The sequence below is a fragment of the Argentina anserina genome, chromosome 4, assembly GCF_933775445.1.
Source record: "Argentina anserina chromosome 4, drPotAnse1.1, whole genome shotgun sequence".
Classification (NCBI taxonomy): domain Eukaryota; kingdom Viridiplantae; phylum Streptophyta; class Magnoliopsida; order Rosales; family Rosaceae; genus Argentina; species Argentina anserina.
Genome location: NC_065875.1, coordinates 17567867 through 17589153, shown reverse-complemented (window position 1 = coordinate 17589153; position 21287 = coordinate 17567867). Strand labels below are relative to the sequence as shown.

Below are 21287 nucleotides of genomic sequence, written 5' to 3'. Positions count from 1 at the left end.
TGTCGCGCGCCAGCCCATAAGGGGTGAGAGCATGGCCGGATGCAGAGGTGAACTTCATACCATCTGGGGGAGTAATGGGTAGGCCAAGCTCGCGTACCACTCGTGGATTCAAAAAATTCATTGCGGCTCCGCAGTCAATGAAGATTTCAATGGGGAGGCCACCAATCGAACCCTTGAGCCGCATCATATCACTGAGCTTTGTAGGGGTAATAGCATGAAGTGGGTAAATCTCATCCTCTGGTGGTTCTGTGTCTGGCTCGGTTGGAGGAGGGTTTTGTGGGGTTTCTTGTACACATGCCGCCGTGCAGGTGTGGTCGTAATCGAGGAGTGCTAACATGGGGTCCCGGCATATATGATTAGCTGAGAATTTCCCATCACAATTGAAACACAACCCCTTGGCACGGCGTTCTCGCTGCTCCGCGAGAGAGAGATGGCGAAAGGGTGGTGGGCGTTGGGGTTGTGGCGGTAGAGTTATTGGGGTGTTGCGGTTGGTTGTGTGTGGGTTCGGTGTTGCGGGCACAATGGCCGTGGAAGAGGATAGGTTATTGTGGTGGCGGTTGTAGCCAAGTGATTGGGTAGTGCGGCGAAATGAGGAGGTTTGGTGTAGCTCACGATTTCTGTTTTCAAAGAGGCGAGCAAGACGCTGAGCTTCCTCCAGCGTATTGGGGTTGAATGCTCGAACATCGTGGCGCAAGTCGGCGCGCAAGCCAACAAGGAACATGTGTAAGAGCTCCTGGTCAGGCCAATCTGGGGCTCTACACGATAATTTGGTGAAGGTGGAGATGAATTCATCCACGTTGCTGGTCTGCTGGAGGTGGGATAAGGTGCCTTTGATGTCGGAGACGGAGCCGGCACCGAACCGAGATGTCAGGGCTGAGACAAACTCTCCCCAATTGGCGTGGGGATGACGCACCTCGAACGCATTCATCCACATCGAGGTGTCTGGACCGAAATGCAGTGCAGCTACTTGCACACGGTCATGTTCCGGCACGCGGGTCACGCGCATGAATCTCTCCGCCATGGCTAACCAACTAAGAACATCATCGCCTTGAAACCGTGGCAATTCTACTTTTGGAGGCCGGTAAGTCATGTCTTGGTGGGTATTGTGTGGTGGTCAGTGTTGTGGTGGTTCAAGATCATAGAAAGGTGGAAAATTTGGAGGTGGAGATGGTGGTGTTGGTTGGAAATCATGTGGAAATGATGTGAAGGTGGGGCGGCTGCTCATGTGGGGGTGGGGTGTGTAGTGGCTGTCTCTCTGCGGAGGGATGAATGTTGTGGCTATAGGACGAGTAGTGGACATCGTTGGAGTGCTGGGCGTGTGTTGGAAAGAGCCAAAGGTGAGGTTGGTGTGGGATGCAGAGCCAGGGGAGTGAGGGCGACCCAAGGCAGGGGAGCAGGCTCCAATAGAAGTAGATGGTAGTGGTGAAGAGCTGAGGGGTGGTGGTGGAGGGTTATCCCAATGTGACATGACATGGTTGCGGAATGCTGCAAATTGTTGTGTCTGGAAGGATAGTGTGCGGGCTATCTCGGCCATGGTATGCTGCGTCTCTTCACTCTGCTGCTGGAGGCTATCAATGGCTGATTGGAAGCTATAAAGATGGTCAGAGGAGATAGTGTAAGAATTACGGGTCGTGGCAGGAGGAGTGGTAGTAGCAGGCAGGGGGGTGGAAGCGGTGCGAGGTGGTGTGAGAGCCACCAGTGGACGGGTGGAAGGGATTGTGGGAACATGGCTGTTGGATGGAGGGTGGGAAGGGTAGGGATTCTGGTTCCCTCGCATCGGAAAAAAAAATTGGCTCTGAGTACCAGATAGTAGGAGCAAATACTAAGGGAAAGCTAAGCTAAGGGAATTGAAATACTTCATTCATTCATTGGTGCCTCAAATGAGGTATGAGGTATGAGGTTACAATATATATGGCTGCTGCCACAACATAGTTATCTCATACTTGGGACCGCCATAACAGAAGAAGACACTACAACAGTAACTAAGTAAATAAAACAAGGTGCAACCGATTGGAATAAAGACAACTGCAGATGCAGTGGTGTCCTTAGCAAAATATACTTCTTAGGCATAGGATGTCGATCACATGTGATGGTGATTAGGGGGTTGGGCCTTTAGGTAATTGGGTTGCTCTCAACAACTTCATAACAAGGTTGGTAAGGCTTGAAATGACTACCCCTGCAAAATGAGGTTCCGCAAGGAAGGCACGAAAGCATCCTAGATGGGAAAGAGAAAAAAAAAAGTATTTCCCACGTAGTTCGTCGGTCAAACCAACGATTCTCTTCTCAAAGTAATAGAGAGATCTTTTTCTAGTTAGACTATTTTCAATGCAATGAAAGAAGGAAAATTCTATGGTCCGCCCTTAATTCACCGTCCATACAATCCACATACCTCACGTGCATTTCAAGACACCTTCTATCCACCGTCTAATTCGGTATGTATGGTATGCAGCGCTGCACCATAGACGAATCCATGAAAGAACCATCCCTTCCTATTTGTTTGTCCTGTCAGATAGAAAAAAAGAATAAGAAGCCCTTATTTACCATGGGGTGGGGGTGAAGGTGGGGGTTTATATACAACTGAGTGCGCTCGAGGGAAATGCACTTTGTCAATAAAGTAGGAGGGGCAGAGTGAAAGCACTTTTTCACTTATACCATACCTCGTTATGCTTGGCCTGGACTCATGATTTTCTTTTGCTCGAGTTCATCAACTACAAAACAAGGAACTCACGATTGACTAGCGGCGGGAGTGTACAAAAGTTGATGGATACCTATCTCCTCATTCGTTTAATAAATTCTAACTAATATAACACGAATAAATAAATATAATACGAAGAAATCAAGTTATTTTAAATCTGTATAACATAATAGTGATTGAATAAATTCAACAATTTCACACTTTTTCAAGTACCAAGAACTCATAGCGGTTCGTTACAAAGATTAAATTGATTGAAAAATCTCCTATCCGATATAATTATTTGCATTTTGCAAAAAATAAAGTTTTACAACAAGGACTCTCAAATCATTGGTCCGGTATTGAATGTAGCTTTTCCACCCGTCAAGATGCCTAATATTTACAACACTCTAGTAGTTAAGAGTCGAGATACTGACATGGATGCTTTCCTAGAGTACCTAGTCATGGTATATATATATATATATCCTGCGAGAATCACCTTGACAACTTGGTTGTTGAAATTTACATTTCGGTAATTCGAAAAGGTGGAAAGGATAAAGATAGTTCAAGGTAGGGCGGATCAAAAGTTTTTAAGAAATAACATAATTTGTACATTTAGTGGAAGTATCTCCATCATCCTAATGAAGAAGGAGAGGCACAAAGAAGCGGGAAGCAGCTTAGGTTGGTTATCTGGGAGCACTGAAAAAAATTTCGCTAAAATATGTCTTTTTTTTAAAGGAAAAAGACGTATTTTTTAAATGAGGTCTAGTGAGTGAGAGGTGTAATGACTAATTACTAAAGTATACCTGAATGATATAACGATGTGATCTTAGTAACGTGATAGGAGATTTTGTGAGCAAATGTTTGTTTTGAAAAGAAAAAGGGAGATAGAAAAGAATGAAAAGTCTATTGAGTGAATTTGGAGATCTCAATCGTAACTCTCATTCTAACACTTTGCTTTAAGAAATTGCGAGTCTCAATATGCTCTTTTCTCACCCATGTTACCCTACTCATGGTAGAGATGTACAAATATTTTTGTGTTTAAATTTGTAAGTAAGACAGAGAAGATCGTGTTATTAATAATTTTGAACTAAAATTTCAGATTTAGAGTTTAGAATTTAAGGTATATGGTTTAGAGTTTAGGGTATTAGAATGTAGAGTGCAGGGTTTTAGAAACAAACTCAAAATAGTCTTTGATAAAATAGCTTAAATATGATTTTTAAAAAAAATTAAATCATAAGTGTCAAATAGTGATTGAAATTGAGTACCACTAAACATTGTCACGTGATTCTCCGGGAAGACTTAAAAATTTCATCTTTTAACAAGCAAAACATTGTTATTTTGCCATATTTCATGTGAACCTTCCATTTTTGTATGCATACAATATCACGAGACCACCATTATTTGATCAAATTATAAGAAATCCTTTTGTGTATATATATGTTATCATTGATTGAACAGAGAGCGAGGTCAAGTGAACAACTGCCTCACAAATATAACCAATTGACAATATATTAGGCGGTCTAACTCTTGTAGATCGACAGGAACTAACTCTCATTTTCCGATGTGGATTCATATCACAACAGAAAGAAACAAGCTTATCCCGATACTGTCACAATAGTTGACAACTACGGAAGGGCAAATGCTGGATTTTTCCTCGAGGAAGAGACGATGAGGTTTGAATAAAAGATTGGTGTGAGGCTTGGTGTTCCGTGATGCAACATAGCAGGGATCCAGGACACATTCGTATCCTCACCAAGTGAGAACCATATCCTATTGAGATATTTTATATTTCTTACATCAAATTCAGCAGCTACATTATTTTTTCAACTGCAAGAAATTACACTCAAAAAAGACATTTACACGGTCAGAATAAAGAAGTATGTAAGCTTGTAAGGTAGAAGTGAATTGGAGAGCAGAAAGATGTGATTCAATCCTTGCTTGCTCTTTTACAATGAACAATACAATCAGCAAAACCAGTTCAATAATGGGTCACCGTGTTAGTGACTAGTGAGTTCTTGAGTGTAATGGTGACTTATTACCAAAAAAAAGTGTAATGGTGACTTGAACTATTTGTTGGCATCCGCAGGAACCAATAACTCAACGATATCGTCAGGGTTTCCTGATATGTTCACCAATATTCTGCCTAGTAAGTTGTCTAATTTACCAAAAACTTACCCAACTTCAATGGTAGCCAGGCGACCAGATCAACGTCCGTTATAATCTTCAAAATATGCCTCTCACAAAAAGCACTAGCTAGTCTTCTCCAGGAACAGCTCTGAAAATTAAGCTCTGCAGCCTCCAAAAGTGAGTTGCTAAGCATATACAGCTTTAAAAGTATTTTTGTTTCCAGACATACGTACGCTGAGTTGTTCTTCCTAGCACAACAAATTGTATTTCCTCCTGTCTCTGTACTCTGAGAGCTGCTGTTATGTAGTAGTATTATGCAGTTCTACTTTCAACCTATTATTTGCTCTCAAGAAAACTTGTACATATTTCCCATCCCCTTCTGAAGAATGAAATGGGTAACCCGTCCGTGTCTGAGCCTCCACTGGTGTTGTGCAAGACAATCTTATCTTTGGTATAGCATCTGAACCCTCGAGTCGACAGCAACATCCAAAGACCTCCCCACCAACATTTTTCCAATCATGTCACCACTGCTCCACCCAGTGAATTTTTACATTGCAGTGTTGTACCCTAAGCAACATATTATCTTTTGATTTAGAATACTAAGAAAGATATGGAATCATTGACCATACCACTTTTCGATACCAGGTTGAAGTATCTGCAAGTGGCCGGTTCATCTGCCAATGTGGTACATGAAACAATGAATATTCATGAACTAAGACCCGGTGATTACAATTCCTTTAGGCTGCTCTCACTAGAGGCGAAACACACAGCTTTCAACTGGAGATTATATTGTTTATGCAACACTATAAGCTTCTCAAGCAGCTCTAGAAATGTTGGCCGGCAGGCTGTGTAATAACCCGATTTTTTAGAACGCTTTTTGGTTTGATTTAATTTTATAAAGTTGTGGAATTCATTAAAAAGAAATTTGGTTATTTGCGACATTACGAAACAAGAACGGAATCGTTCTCGGAACGTTTTAGGGTGGGCATAAAAAATGGAAATCTCAATCCCGTCCCGATCCCGTCCCGAAATTCATAGGGACGGGATGAGACGGAATTCTAAAAACGTTCGTCCCGTCCCGATCTCGTCCCGCTTCATAATAGTGGGATGGGACGTGGGACGAATAATGTATATCCCGCTTCGTCCCGTCTCGTCCCACCTTTAATGAAAACTTAAAAATTCTTATATATTTGTATCAAAATGAAACTAATTTATGTTCTTAATAACTCCAAAATTATATCAACTCAAATAATTAGGCGTGGGCACGGGACGGGACGGGGCTCATCCCACGTCCCGTCCCACTCTTTTGAATCGGGACGGGACAAGGGTTTTTAAGAATGCATCCCACTCGGGATTAATCCCGGTTGGGACGGGACGGGACAAATCCCAACTTCCTATGAAGTTAAATAAAAACCTATATTTTTACTTTTTCATTAACAAAGTAATATTTAATAATGAAATTTTAACAAAAAAAATGCATATTATGTTCAAAATATTATAATTTAGCATTATTATTTGAGTTGAAATAATTTTAGAGTTATTAAGAATATAAATTAGTTTCATTTTAATACAAATATATAAGAATTTTGAAGTTTTTATTAAAAGTGGGACGGGACGGGACGAAACGGGATAGAAATTATTCGTCCCACGTCCCGTCCCACTATTATGAAACGGGACGGGATCGGGACGGGACGAACGTTTTTAGACCTCCGTCCCGTCCCGTCCCTATGAATTTCAGAACGGAATTGGGATTTCCGTTTTTTATGCCCACCCCTACAAATAATAATGGTAAATTATAATATTTTGAACATAATATGCATTTTTTATTAAAATTTCATCATTAAATGTTATTTTATTATGAAAAAAATAAAAATATAGGTTTTTATTTAACTTCATAGGAAGGTGGGATTTGTCCCGTTCCGTCCCAACCGGGATTAATCCCGAGTGTGATGCATTCTTAAAAATCCTTGTCCCGTCCTGATCCCGTCTCGATTCAAAAGAGTGGGACGGGACGTGGAATGAGCCCCGTCCCATCCCATCCCGTCCCGTGCTCACCCCTAGAACGTTTATTTAGAAAAACGTTACGTTTCCGCGACGTGAGTATCGACTTTTATTCCGTCGCACGTTTGCAAAAACTTCCTTCATAAAAATTGTAGAACTCGTCGATATGAATTTGTGGACACGTCATGCGTTCAAATCGGACGTCGGATGTAAACGTTATTAACGTCGGAAGTTAGTTTCCAATTTTGGAAACTAGTATAAAAAAGACTTTTTTTATTAGGGTTTCCATTTCTGGAAACCCCTCACTCTCTCCCTTTCTCTTCACCCCGCGCCCCCCTCTCTCCTTTTCTCTCTCTCTCCCCCGAGTTCCCTCTCTCTCCGGCCGACCGTGCCTCTCACCGACGGGCTCTAAAGCATCGTGAGGACCTCCGCAGCAACCCACGAGCTCACCACCCCGTGCCTCGCCGCCGTGAAGCCGCATCAACGTCGCCAAGATTCTGCAATTCTCCGCCGGCATCTCAAGCTCTCCGGCGACGATCCGACGGTCCAAAAGCTCAATTGAGGTGAGGGTTAGCTTAATTAGGTTGTTGTGATGCTTGGTTGTTAATTTGTGGTTGTTTGGTTTGGATTTGGAAGAGATCGGAGGAGGAGGAGGAGGGAGGATACCGCCGCCTAGAGGCGGCGCGTATGGGTGCGTGTGATAGCTTAGGGGTGGTCTGAGACTGTAGGAGGGTGGAGGAAGAGGAGAGGAAGGGTTTTGGGGTGGTGGTGGCGTGCTACGCGCCGGCCTTAGGCTAGGCGCGTGGGCCCCACGCGCGGTTGCCGGAAAGTGGCGCATGTACCCCACGCACCGCCACGTTCGGTGGCGCGTAAACAGTGTTCCGAAACAGTAAAATTGCAAATTTATTTTTATGTGCGGTAAAAGTAAAAATTGATTTATGTACGGTAAATATAAATTTATTTTACTTATAGTAAATGTAAATATAAATGTAAATTACATTCAGTAAATATAAAAGTAATTTCAGAATGATAAATCGGTAATTATTATTTACTGAAACAGTATTTACGTTTGAATAGTATTCATACGTACATAAATACGTAATTAATATGTATCTGTACATAAATACATAATTAATATGTATTTGTACAGTAATATATGAATAGTAAATACGTGAATAGTAACATATTATTACTGTTTCGTCATTTAAGGTTTACTTAACGATTCTAAATTCTTTTCTTTTCTTTTCAAGGTGATCGATAATTCAAGAAAAGGAATTACATTCGGAATTGTGGAATTACGCTCGAGATTATAAGGTGAGTAAAATCTGACATTACGAATCTACCCTTGAGGTAATTCGGGATTTATGCAGAATTTTAAAGAATGAAATATGACATGTATATGATATAGTGGAATATATATTTTTATAAATGGTAAATATGTACATATATATAGTTTGCTATATTATATACTATTAGGATTTCATTGTGAATAAGATCATTTTGATGATGAGTTATATATATTGAGCATTTTGATTTGATTGTACAATATAACGTGATGCTTATTGTACGTGGTTTTAAAATTGAGTTTGTTAAAACATGTTTATGTTTTTCGGACGAGTTTTATGTCTTCGAACGTGTTTATGTCTTCGGACGAGTTTTATGTCTTCGGACGAGTTTATGTCTTCGGACGAGTTTATGTCTTCGGACGAGTTTTATGTCTTCGGACGTGTTTTTGTCTTCGGGCGAGTTTATGTCTTCGGACGTGTTTGGCATGTCGGAACCTAGCCTTGGCCGGGCGAAAGTTACGATACAGTTAGAGCTCTAGTCTGTCTGCCGGGGTACTGCTGATGAGGTAACATATGAGTTATCGGCTTATGAGTACCCATATATATTTTTGATATTGGATGACAGATGGTTGTCCAATGTCGGCGGTGTACTAAATGAGGGGTAACAGAGGTGTACCAGTGCCCATGAGTACCCGTATTATAAATGCATTTGGATAAACAGAGGGGTTGCCCAATTCTCATGAGTTCATATATTTTCACATTATTAGACAACCAGATGGGCCGTCTAATTTGACATGAGTGCATTTATATTTGTTGATTTGTGGATTTTCGTATATATTGATATGCGAGTGGTATTTGTTATTTTACTCATACGAGCTGTAAAGCTTACCGGGTTTGTGTTTACAATCCCGGTGCACCTATTCGATGGTGTAGGGGATAATTCCACAGGTGTCGATTAGTGGAAATCGAAGGACAACTATGAAGATTCAAAGTCGTTCATCTTCCATCTTGTTGTGAGGAATTGTGTGGATTTGTGTGAGAATTTGTGAGGATTATTACATTTCCATTTGATGAAATGTTGATTTATAAATTTGATTTGTAATAATTGGTTGTCTGAGTTGTATTGTGAACTCAGTAATGATCCACTGAAACATTTAAACGATTTCGATTTATTGAGATTGTTTGAGAGTTTTTCATGACGTCGAATTTCGAGTTTCATACTTGAAATTTTGGGGTCGTTACAGGCTGGATCACTGGTGTGAAGGAAAAATAAATACTTGTAATCAGACACCACAGCATCAAAATATGAAAATTGAAAATAGGGTACCATCGTGTCCAAGGATCCAATGAACACAGAAACTACCTTATAAGGAAAATGAAATAGAAAATTTAATAGTATGAATTGTTTGACAACAATACAATAGTCCTAACATCATAGCATTATAATTCTTAAGCAATCAAAATGAACTTCTGATTTAGTAGTATGCTAAATCTGATTAGACGTCAGTAATGATTTGACAACGTACTAATGTTCGCAGGAATGTTTTTGGCATCTTTGACCAACTACCTACACAGTAGTCTACATCTTAAACCAAAAAACTGACAGAAGGAAATCAACTACGAAGGACAGGAAGAACACCTGTGCCAGCAACTCTCAATTATAGAAGCCCACTTTGGGTCTAAATCTTTTGGGATCTCCAGTCTTTGGTTCATGAATCCAACAGCTCCCAATCACCTACAAGTTGTACAACAATTTTTGTTCATATGCATGCAACATGCCACCAAGAAAATGCCTCTAAGAAAAGAAATTCTTGAAAGATAATGCTAAGAACTAAATTCTTGCTATAGAAAAAAAATAAAATATTTTTTATACATTTCTGTATAATTAAAAAAAAAGGTTAAAGAAGTTTACTCTTGGATAATAGAAGATTGATATTAAGCAAACAAACCCACTTCACAGTTTAACGTCAAATCCATCCAGAGAATGCATGCAAATATTCATAATTTACACATAATCGTGTGCTGCCTTTCTTTCCTAAATGGTATTTAAGTATAGTACATATTAGTTGGAACGACTGCAGTTGAATATCAAATTTCTCAAGTTATAAGAGCCCATTTGACAACTGTTCTGTTTCGGTGTTAAGTTGGTTCATTAATTTTGCAAACTGTAACACTAACTCGTAACTTAGTTTGTAGAAATAAAATAAGGACATTGTTTTTTTTAGCAAACGTTTGTCTTGACTACTAACTAAATATAAGTTGAAAAAAAGATATTACCTGCATTGGGTTTAGATTATCCCACGGAATTTTCAGAGTGGCAAGCTCCCATAATATCACCCCGTAGCTATATATGTCATACCTATATATAGTCTAATTGAGTAAGTAAAGAGGGAACTAAATTCCGAAAAACATTTACAACATACTTCTCATCCGAAGAAGGTTCATTACGTAGAAATTCTGGTGCCATCCATTGAGGCTAGATAGGGACATAACAGCTCTTGAAGTCAGAATATCCAAATGCAGCCTCATACCATAAATTTTGGACTGATTAATTTAGTACAATAAAAACAAAAACAAAAAGGTTGCAGTGAATGCCAGTTATGTATAATACCGTTCCCCTGCTACTCTTGTTTATAAGAAAGGTCTGATACTTCGGACGTGAAAGACCGAAATCGCCAACCTGTTAGATAACACCACATGGATCACTTCTTAACTTATACAGAACCAGAAGGGAAATAAAAAAAAAGTGGACAACAACAAATACCTTATGACAGTCCAGTTCTTATCAACTAGGAGATTTGAAGACTTCAAGTCGCGATGAACGATTGGTGGGTTGAAATGGTGAAGGTAATTCATACCATGTGCCTGTTGATTGTTTAAACAACAATATATTTGGAAAGCACAATAACTTGAAATTAAATTATGTCCTAATAAGTTTCATAAGGGACCTATATGCAGTCACGTTTATTCAGCTGAAAAGGTAATGTATATAATGTAGCATAATAGCCCAAGAACCAACAACAATACATTACTAAACACGATCAACATACAAAACAAAAATTTGATGAGAAAAAATCTCATATATTTCCGTTATTTGAAAGGGAGGGAGGTCAATACTCACTATATCCATAGCCATATTAATGCGTCGTCTCCAATCTAGTTTTGATGATTTCCTGTGTAGTATTTGATACAAACTTCCACTGCATCGAGAGAATATTCGGATGAGATCAGAGAAACTAGTTTAGAATACAGTACAAAATATATATAAAACGTTCCTTGCTAGGTCATTATAAACAGGTATCAAACGTTCCTTGCTATAGAATAATAAATTTCAAAATATGAGTTGAGAACAGACCATGGGAGGAACTCTGTGACAATGCAGAGACGCTCTGGTGAAGTCACAGCTCCCATGAAAAGCAAAACATTTGGATGTCGGAGCCTTTTCATAAGTGACACCTACATAGACAAAATCAACATGTCAAATTATATTAAACATAACAAATAAAAGTAAGGAAAAAACTAAAAATACATGCAAAAAGGAATCATATAGGAACATTCTGACAATGTAATATTGGACAGTCAAGACTAGAGAAAATCAAACAAAGAAGCTCACCTCTTGTCGGAAGGAAAGTAACAAATTATCTGAATAGTCTACCTTGGAGAAAACCTTTATTGCAACATCCTGTAAGAGCAAAGATTTAACTCAGAAGCATATAACTAATATTAGCTCAGAAAAACACTCACTGTTCTCTCCACTTCCCTAAGTTGAAGACTACTAGAACAGATTGCAGATTCACCAACATTGTTACACTTTTTCACATGATAACAAATGTCATTATAGTTTACAAAAAACACACATAAATAAACTCTGAGCTCTTTCTGTGCTATATGAAACCAAATGTCCAGCAGAAGTCTTTAAGATCATTCATATCTGAGTAAGTTTTACAGACTGATTTCTGAACCTGATGTTTTTTACAACAAAAAATCATTCCTCAATATCAGTTTAGTTGCCTTGTAGAGGTGAATCACTTAAACTTGCAGTAAACTAAAGAAAGGGGGAAAGAACATACTGATCCTTCTCACTGACCATGGTATACAGTTCCACAAGAACCTGCAGGGGACAGGAGCAGAAAACAGATATCAGAAGGATATTCGACCAGGCAAAAGCAGAAGCTCACAAGTGAACAATACACAAGTACAAAAATTAAAAACTGTTCAGTCGGGATGATCAAGTCAAAGCTACAAATTATAATGACAGTAGATCAACATTTCATTAATGTCTGTTGACAAGCAATCATAGGCTATTCAAACAGTTGTCCAAGAAATGTCTATCCATTTGAAGACTCATCACAGCTTTCGTAGCAGTAACTAAACAGTTCCTAGAAAATAAGAAATGAACGAAATCAAAACTTCACCAGCATGCTGCTCTCACTAGAAATACTATTACCTTGCCCAATATGTGCTCCTATTATCACGTCTTGCCATACGATTTCATAATCCAAGCAGTCAGTGTCCACATCCACCATAGTCGAAGGACCACTGCTGGTACTTCTAAGGCTGATGGCATGGCTTATGGTGTTAATATCTAATGGAGAGGTCCAGGATCCTGGAGACTCGCAATTACTACATGTTTGCCGATAATTTCTGCTCACCCGAATTTTTGGATATGAAACACAATAACTAGTCTGTGGAACGGCAACATTGACTTGATTATTTTGAAACCAGAGCAGAACAAAACCACTGGCCTTAGCCACTGAACCATCTTCCTCATTTCCTTTCCAAGGCCATAATATCCCTTGCTTACTAATCCATGCTTCTGCCTTTGAAGGTATTATCTTGTGAATTGAAGATTTTTCTTCAGTCTCACTGCCAGAATCTATAGAGGGTGCTCAAAGAGGTGTGCTCTCAACATGATTGAATACTGGGGATATAGTCCCTATGTTTGTGATAGTCCCACTTGCAATACCATCCTCCCTATTAGCAGATGGAACAGAATCTGATCCATGTAACAGATGATGACTGTTGATCTCACCTTTGAGATCCATGTTGTTTTCTCTTGCCTGAAGTTTTGACTTGACTTTGTTACAAATCTTCAATGCCTGTTCACAATTATAACAATCACGACACATTACAAATAAGAGGAACAAGAAAACAATAAGACTCCTTTCAGAAAAAAATACTAAGACTAATCAAGTTTGTTAGCTTTGATGAAACTGCTTTTCGCAGAGGCTGCTGAGGATCAGCACCAAGTTTAGTTGTAACATTGGTCCCACGACTGCTGAAGCTTAAATCTTGTTGTGGTTGCTTCTTAGCTGACATTGGAGCCCTCATGTCGCGAAAGGCCTGAGTATCGATCAACACAGGTAGAAACAAGCCCAATTATACCGCCAGCATCATCATAGAAGGGACTGCTTGTTACAATGATGGTATATCTCTGCCCCAATGTGTTATTTAAAGGGAACATCCCAGTCCATCTCTCCCCAAGGTTGATACGGTGGACTATATTATATGCTATACCACGGTCCCGGATATCTACTATCAGTTTAATGGAACACTGTCCCAAGGCCTCTTCGGCAGAATATCCAAACAGATTTTCAGCTCCCCTGTTCCTGCAGATTTGAGTTTTCTCAATTGTACTGAACTCCAAAGAAATTTCTATAACACATTACAATACTCATGTCATCCCTACTTTTCTATTACGAAATTTCTTACTTAGTTCCTGCTACCTACCCAATCTCAGAATCACAGCCCACAGTCATAAACTCATAATCAAAGTCAGAAATTTCTACAAACCACAAAACTTCTCACACAAAAAAAAAATTCATAATTAGAGAAAACCAAGACATGGATTGAGGTACTCACCAGTAGAGTATACGATCATGAGAATCCATGACATGCAAAGACTGCCCAAGTGACTCCAATATGTTGAGATACTGCTGGTCACTGAACTTAAAGCTCAGCGGCAGCCGACCGGCACCGCCGTTTGTAATGGTGATCCGGCGGGGCGGGTGAGCTGCTGAGCCATTTCTTGCCTGAGGTGGGCGTGACCCTCTTCCAGCATTTGGATATCTTCTTCAACAGCTCCACCTCTGTTAGTGAAGTATGCGTGGTTATTTAACCTCTCTGGTTGCTTCTTTGTAAAGTAATCTTCAACTCTTCCAAGTCGGTAACAAGACAGATGAGCACTTTTTTGGTCTGAGTCAAGGTATGGGGATGATAGTTCTCCATCCTCGAATAAAATAACAGACACTGGTCTGTAGAGATCACGGTTTATATGTCACCGGCGGTAAAAAATACGCCACCACCGGTAGGAGTTGCTCATTCTTTTTACAGAATTCACTCTCTTTACAAGTTTTGCATTTTGATAACAAGTGTTTGCTGGTTATTATTGTATACAAAACCGTACTGATCCAGACAGCAGCAAAGCAAATCTAACGAGAAAAATAGAAGAAAAAAAACAGGGAATGAGAATCATGTTTTGAGGCAAAGGAGTAAGCTTTTCTTAATAATTTCACAATAGCTGATGACTAGTTGGGGGAAAATGCTAGACTTTTTCCAGGATTAAAATAAAGAACTGGTGCGAGGCTTGGTGTTCTGTGATCCAACACAGCAGGGATCCAGGAGACATTCGTATCCGAGTTCCTGACCAAGTGAGATCCATATTATAATGAGATATCTTGCATTAAATTCAGCAACTGATTTTTATATTTCAAGAGCAAAAAATCTTGGCCCCTAGCTAGTTTTATTATACAGAACTAGAAATTTACACTGGCAAACTGTTACAAACCGAAATATTTGAGGTAAGAATGAATTGGGAAGTAGAAAGAAGTGATTCAATCCAAACCACAACACTGTAACAATACCAAAGAGCTTTCTATAGTGTATGTGGAAGCTCAGTAATCTCAGATGAACCCACTTGCTCTTTTTCAATGAATGAGACAGCAGCAAAACCAACTTAACAATATGTTCACCATGTTAGAAAGATTTTAGCATATTGGTGACTTTAACTGTTAAGCGCCAATAACTCGATAGACTGGTAGAATCAGGGTTTTCTGATGGGTTCAATACCGTCAAAATGAATCAGGAGGCTAGTATGAGGATCAGTCTGTTCTGGTATAAGGAGATTTCCTAGTTGAGGCTATAAAGTCGGCAAGTACTTACCTAGTCAACACTCTTTGCATGTACCCGAGGCATAGGAAGCTCAAGAATAACTAAGAAATAGCATCTCTCTGATTCTCTGATATATTGGACTTCTCCACCCATGAGCTTTAAAATCTTCCTGCACATGCTCAGACCTAGACCCTCCTGAGTCAACCATCGACTACTATGGAACATGTCTTGAACTATTTGAGGGGGAAGACCTTCACCAGGGCATACCAACCTTCATCATAAACACCGAATTGGTACAAGTCAATACATATATGCATTGTCATTATATAAGTGCATTAAAAAAAAAGAGCCAAACAATGTTTGTATAACACAATAGACATGATAAACATATTTACCCAAAAAAAAAACATATTTAGACTATGTTAAGAAAGAAAACTAGGAGTGATACGTGACCTTGAACTACCAACCTAAATCCACCGAAACAAGCTATTTAAAAATAAATCAAGGAGGTTACTGGCGGTGATCATTAAAGCAGCGACTTATTAAACCGTATGGGATAAAACATGTTCACAGCACAACCTAGACAAGCTCCCTAGTTGAGGTTCAATTCGAACCCCCAAGAGACCAGGCAAAGGCAAGCTGGCTACATAACTTCACGTTGATTTCAACAACATACAATTATAGTATCTAAACAAGACAGAAGCCAAAATACCTGAACTCAGCATGAACCATAGAGTGTCCACCAGGAACTGTAGTCAAGATTGGACGAACATGAACCTCCACCCAGCCTTCATCAGATGGTGCATAACGTACCATGTTCAATAAGAAATCCGCCAAAACTTGCTGAATTCTCACTTGATCACCATAAACAGCTAGTGTTTTGACTTCTTCAGGAATATCCCGAATCAATTGTAAATTTCTTTCCCTCAGCAATAACATAACTTGGCTAACAACAGCATTTATAACACTTCCAAGTAGAAAATCTTCCTTCTCAAGCTCCAAAGAACTAATTCAAAAAACAAAAGAAGATGAAAGAAAATTAGTCATGTTCTTTATATGTAAGAAATTAAAGGTCATAATGATATTGTTAAACCCTACAATGTGATAGAATCCATGCACACATATATCAATATAAATTGAATAGTGGGTCTTCACAGGCAAGTAAACTTTTTTAGTCATCGGCCCCAACCACATGCACGCACCAAAACTATCCTGTCTAGTAAATTAGCTTTCTACCAAAAAACTTACCCATCTTCAATGTTAGCCAAATCAACATCCTTTACAATCTTCAAAATTTGCTTCTCACAAGCAGCACTAGTCTCCAGGAACTGCTTTTGATCTTCACTCAGCTCTGTAGCCTCCAAAAGTGAGTTAGTAAAGCGTATACCACTCAAGGGATTTTTTATTTCCTGACATATGTACGCCAGTTCTTTCATCCTAGCAAAACATTGCTTCTCCTGTTGTCTCTGGACTCTAAGAGCTTGCTGCAGTTCTTGACTGGGAATTTGCAAAAAGCAAAAAGCTCCAATAACCTGGCCATCTACATTCACCCTCTTATTTGCTGTCAAGAGAGCTTGTACATATTTCCCATTCCGGTCAAAGAATGAAAAAGGAAACTTGTCCGTGTCTGAGCCTCCAATAGCATTGTGCAAGACAATCATGAATTTGGTTATAGCATCTGGACCCTTGAGTCGACAGCAACTGCCAAAGACCTCGCCAACCAACATTTTTCCAATCACCTCCCCACGGCTCCACCCAGTGAGTTTTTCCATGGCAGTGTTCCATTCTGAGCAATATGTATTATCATCCGAAGCAAATATGGGCGGGATCAAAGGATTGGGACTGTGAACAATGGCCTTGTAATCACCTTGTATGTTTATGAATTTGTCCATAACCACTTTTTGACCAGTTACATCCTGACCAACAAAGCAAACTCCCACGATATTATTAATGTAATCCTTGCTAGAGCAAGCATTAACAACCACAAAAACAGGCTTGTTGTCATGCTCCGGACCAAATGTCCTCAGTTTTATCTCTACATTTTTATCTTCTTCTCCTGCATTTTGTTCAATACAAATTGATTACTCACCCAAACTCTGTTCAAGATAGAAGTTGAACATTCAATAGCAAACTAAGAAAATTGCATTGATAATTCAAGAAAGTCTAAAATATATACATGTGCACAGAAAATCAACTCAATTAGAAGGTACATATGCACCAGACTGAAGCCCCCCAACTTGAAGTGAGCCAAACTTATGGTTCGTCTTTGTTCTGTGTCTTAGATTTTTAGAGAAAACTTCGAGTAGTAACCTTCCTCAGTATTTTCATGCATCACTTTTATCTCAGACAAATTTTATAACCAAACTTAAATTTTGTCTAGAAACTATTCTGCTCCCAAGATTTTATTTATCTTTGAATAATGGTTTTACTCCCTAAATTTGTGCTTTTATTGGAATAGAAATCAATGTGGGAAAGAATATCAACAACAGCACACTATAAAAGAATTTTGAATTGAACGGCGACAAATTCAATAGATAAAAAGATACCTCTCAAAGCGTGAAGGAGAAGTTTGTCAACAGTTTCTTCAGATTCTTTGTAAACGAGATCCTGAACCAAGGACTTCCCTGTAGCCTCCTCAACTGAGAGTCCTGTCAGCTCTGCAACCTTTGCATTCCACCCATTTATGCACCCATTAACATCTACAGCAAATATGGGAGCAGTGGCAGTCTCTATCAATCTAACCATTTCTCTTGCTACCGAGCTGAGCTCGTCCATGCCTTGAACCTCCATATCCCCATGCTGGTCCTGTGTAACAGCATTCAAATTGTTTGTATCAGCATCCTTGAATGAGTCTCGCAAAATAATTTGCAAGGAATGTATGGCATCCATTTCTGCATTGTCCCACGGCAAACTACGGCTTTTAACCACTTCCAAAAAGGCCTGAAAGGAAGAACGTGGATGCATCCTCTGTCCATCATCCTTGTCCTCAGGATGATGCTTTGCTCCACCCCACTTCACCTCTTTTGCGGTGTGGGATCGAAACCAGAACAGAAAGTCCCTCTTTGTAATATAAGCAGCAGCCATCCCACAGACGGCATCACCAAGTGAGGCAGCTCCAGGGTACCCTGCATCAGCCAAACTGTCAGTGCTTAAACCTGTTGAAGTTCCGTGTGAAGACAACAACCACTCAACAATGTCCTTGATCTGCGCTTCCGTAGGGGTGACACCAATCGGATAATACTTGTCCTGGTAGTATAGCGCCGCACCATCACACTTTACAAGATTCATGATACTAGGACTTTGAGTGACAATCCCAGTCGGAGCATCACGGAGAAGCATGTCACACAACAGAGTCTGAGTCCTCAAAACATGCTTCTCCGACATCTGCGAAGCCAACTGCAATTCCATATTCAACTGCAGACCAAACGCCTGCATCAGAAATTCACAAGCATAACGAAGAGGAAACGGAATGCACCTCGCACAAGTGTGGTGACAAACAACCAGCCCCCACAGCCTCATCGAGCTCCTTCCCCCAATACCCTCATCATCATTCCCATTGATAATAACCGCCAACGCCAACGACGCAATGGACCCCATATTTGCCATGTACTGCGAATGACACCCATGAGGCGCACGCAGCGTCGACCCAACCAAGCACAAAGGCTGCATAAGACCTTCATCTTGAACAACCTGAACCGGCGTGGCATGACAATCCACTATCATTCTCACTCTATTCTGCTTAAACAAAAACCTCGACGCTTGAGGAATATCAGTCGCCGGATAATGCAGGCCAATATAAGGCTCCAAATCAGCCCTCTTACTCTCCGCCAAAACCTCACCGTGCTCATCTTCATGAAACTTATACACCATAACTCTATCATACCCCGTCAGCTCCCTAACACTCTCTACTACAGTGTCACACAGCAGCTTAATATCCCCGCCCGGCAATGCCTGAAGCTGCGAAATCGCCCGCACGGCGAGCTTCTGCGACTGGACGGCGCCGGCTATCGACAGCGCCGGGTCCTCAGTCCTCGCCGGCTCCAAGTCAATAACGACTCCAACGTCAATCCTATGCAAAATAGCATAAAACGGCTTCCCGGAAACACGGGAGTGAATCCAAATCGGATTCAGGAGCGTAATCTCACGCGCGCCGAAGGCCTTCTCGAGCAGCGCCGAGCTGGAAGGAGTGAAGAGAGTCCTGACGTCGGTGCCGATGGTGAGAATTTCCCTCCGGTCCATCACCGGGACCGACTGCGGCGTCAGGTCGAGAAGCTCCCGGGCGTTCTCGCTGTAAGCAATGACGGCGAAGGTGGACTCGTCGACGGCGAGGGTGCAGCCGAAAGGCTGGATGCGGCCGCCGCGTTGGATTTTGGAGAGGTAGGCGGTGATTTGCTGCTCCTGCGGGACGGAGTCTCTGGTGGTGGTTTTCATGCTCTGTGAGTAGTCGAAGGACTTACCGCCGGAGCCGGACCGCTCGAACACGGCGTGCAGCCGCGCGTCGACGGTGTACTGCGCAACCGCTTTGCTCACCGACTCGGCTGCTGCTGCTGGTGTGCTGGTGTGATTCTGGTGACGTCCCGTCGCCGAACGGAAATTGCTGGTGCCGGAGGACTGGGCGGCGGCCTTCCCTGTTTCCGAAGCCATTTCTCTTTTTTTGTATAACAAGATTCAGCGGAAGAAGAAGAAGTAGTAGTGGTACTGGGATTTGGGAAATGAGTTACATGACTATTTTTGTATTTTAGTCTGATTTTATGGCTGCTGTTACATGACTATTTTTTTCATTTTTCTTTACTTGTGGCTGTGGAGACTGGAGAGTGGACGCGGATGCAACTGGTCACCACGATTAGGTTAATAATTTCTCATTTAACATGTTTTTTTTTATCAAATACACTATGTACTGGTAGGTATAATAATTTTTACATATATGATTCTCTTAAAGTTTTTATGAAATTAACTTCAGGGTCGACACTTAGTAATAGCCTTCAGAGTGCAAAACACTACCTAGAGCCGGCCCTAGGCCAAGAGTCGATAAGATAAAACTAGAGCTCACAAAAAAAATTCATTTTTAGAAATTTGCATATAAAATTTCTATAAAAATTGATATGTAAATAATTATTAATTCAAAATTAACTCTTTCTTCACATAAGCATCAATTATTTATTGAAAGAATTTAATATCTACTTCGGTTACCCAATTTTATGAACCCAAAATATCATTAAATATATTATATTTTTATTTTCGTAACTCTAATATGGTAATCGGCTCTTAAAATCACAAATTTAGTATAAAAATGATAAATTATATTTCATTATAAATTTAAGAATCTTAAATTTTTTTATAATTATTTATTAATATTTTTTAATTAATAATTTTTTAATTTTTCGCCGGGCTTGGTAACCACAGAGCCGGCCCTGACACTACTGACACTACTGGAAATAGAGTTTGGACTTTGAATCCCGCAGACGCTGATTGTAGATACCAATCAATCTTTTTATTTTTTACCAAAAGTGGAAACTTGGCACTCTCTCTTCCTGTGAATAAAAATGTCGAAACCAGCTAATACTAAATTACTAATCCAATGATTACGGCACTGTTATCTCCGTACATTAGGCTTAGATTATTAAATCCCTCCCTGGATTAGAGACTCGATGTCAGGTACAAAATTAAGAACAGGAAGTGAAGAAGGTGAAAAGAGGCATATACATGTGGTGATGCTAATCCAAGAAATGGCATCAAATATATTATTCGATGGCGTACAATTGTCCGGTCACATCAGACTGTGTGAAAATTGTGCAATTGGAAGAAAAAGTTTCGTACTATTCCCAACATTTAGCTTCATTGTCACCTGCTTCCCACGTGAAGATTTAGACCCCGTTCCCACATCTTAAATAATGGAGGGAGTCTTCATCTCCATTAAAAGCAAAAGTTGTAATTTTTTGTTGTGTTCCGTAATGTAACGTCGAAAAGATCGTAATGTTTTGTGATATTCCCTAAGTTTGAAGTTCTTGATCGAAACTAATGTCTTGTAGTTTATTTGCCGACTACCTCACACGATGAGCCAGTTTCTAATACTCTTGATTTCTTAAAAT

The 21287-nt window shown here is 40.1% G+C and overlaps 2 protein-coding genes and 1 pseudogene across 4 annotated transcripts; all 3 read right to left on the bottom strand.

The window, feature by feature from the left end:
* Nucleotides 1-1114: 1114 nt before the first annotated feature.
* Nucleotides 1115-1777, bottom strand: LOC126792299 (uncharacterized). The gene has a single exon (XM_050518756.1). It carries the CDS (start codon nt 1775-1777, stop codon nt 1115-1117), a length of 663 nt encoding a protein of 220 aa, XP_050374713.1.
* Nucleotides 1778-9527: 7750 nt separating this feature from the next.
* LOC126792298 (uncharacterized) lies at nt 9528-14316 on the bottom strand (annotated as a pseudogene).
* On the bottom strand, nt 14018-19893 carry LOC126790359 (phytochrome B-like). Of its 3 annotated transcripts, none has more exons than XM_050516570.1 (5): nt 17745-19893; nt 16447-17254; nt 15911-16204; nt 15250-15469; nt 14018-14519 (listed from the first exon to the last, which is right to left on the bottom strand). In XM_050516570.1, exons 1-4 carry the CDS (start codon nt 19840-19842, stop codon nt 15250-15252), a joined length of 3420 nt encoding a protein of 1139 aa, XP_050372527.1. In that variant the 5' UTR covers nt 19843-19893; the 3' UTR covers nt 14018-14519. The 3 variants fall into 3 exon arrangements, with proteins under 3 accessions (XP_050372527.1, XP_050372526.1, XP_050372525.1); XM_050516569.1 differs by lacking the exon at nt 14018-14519 and adding an exon at nt 14550-14730; XM_050516568.1 differs by lacking the exon at nt 14018-14519 and having other exon boundaries at nt 14991-15469.
* Nucleotides 19894-21287: the final 1394 nt, after the last annotated feature.

What these genes read in the sequence shown, in the direction of transcription:
- LOC126792299 (XM_050518756.1), bottom strand. Translation starts at nt 1,777, where the DNA reads ATGCGAGGGAACCAGAATCCCTACCCTTCCCACCCTCCATCCAACAGC.
- LOC126790359 (XM_050516570.1), bottom strand. Translation starts at nt 19,842, where the DNA reads ATGGCTTCGGAAACAGGGAAGGCCGCCGCCCAGTCCTCCGGCACCAGC. An exon ending in TTGGCTAACATTGAAGATGG is followed by an intron (nt 16,205 to 16,446) that starts GTAAGTTTTTTG and finishes TTTTTGAATTAG; the next exon opens with TTCTTTGGAGCTTGAGAAGG. An exon ending in ATGGTTCATGCTGAGTTCAG is followed by an intron (nt 15,470 to 15,910) that starts GTATTTTGGCTT and finishes TTTATGATGAAG; the next exon opens with GTTGGTATGCCCTGGTGAAG.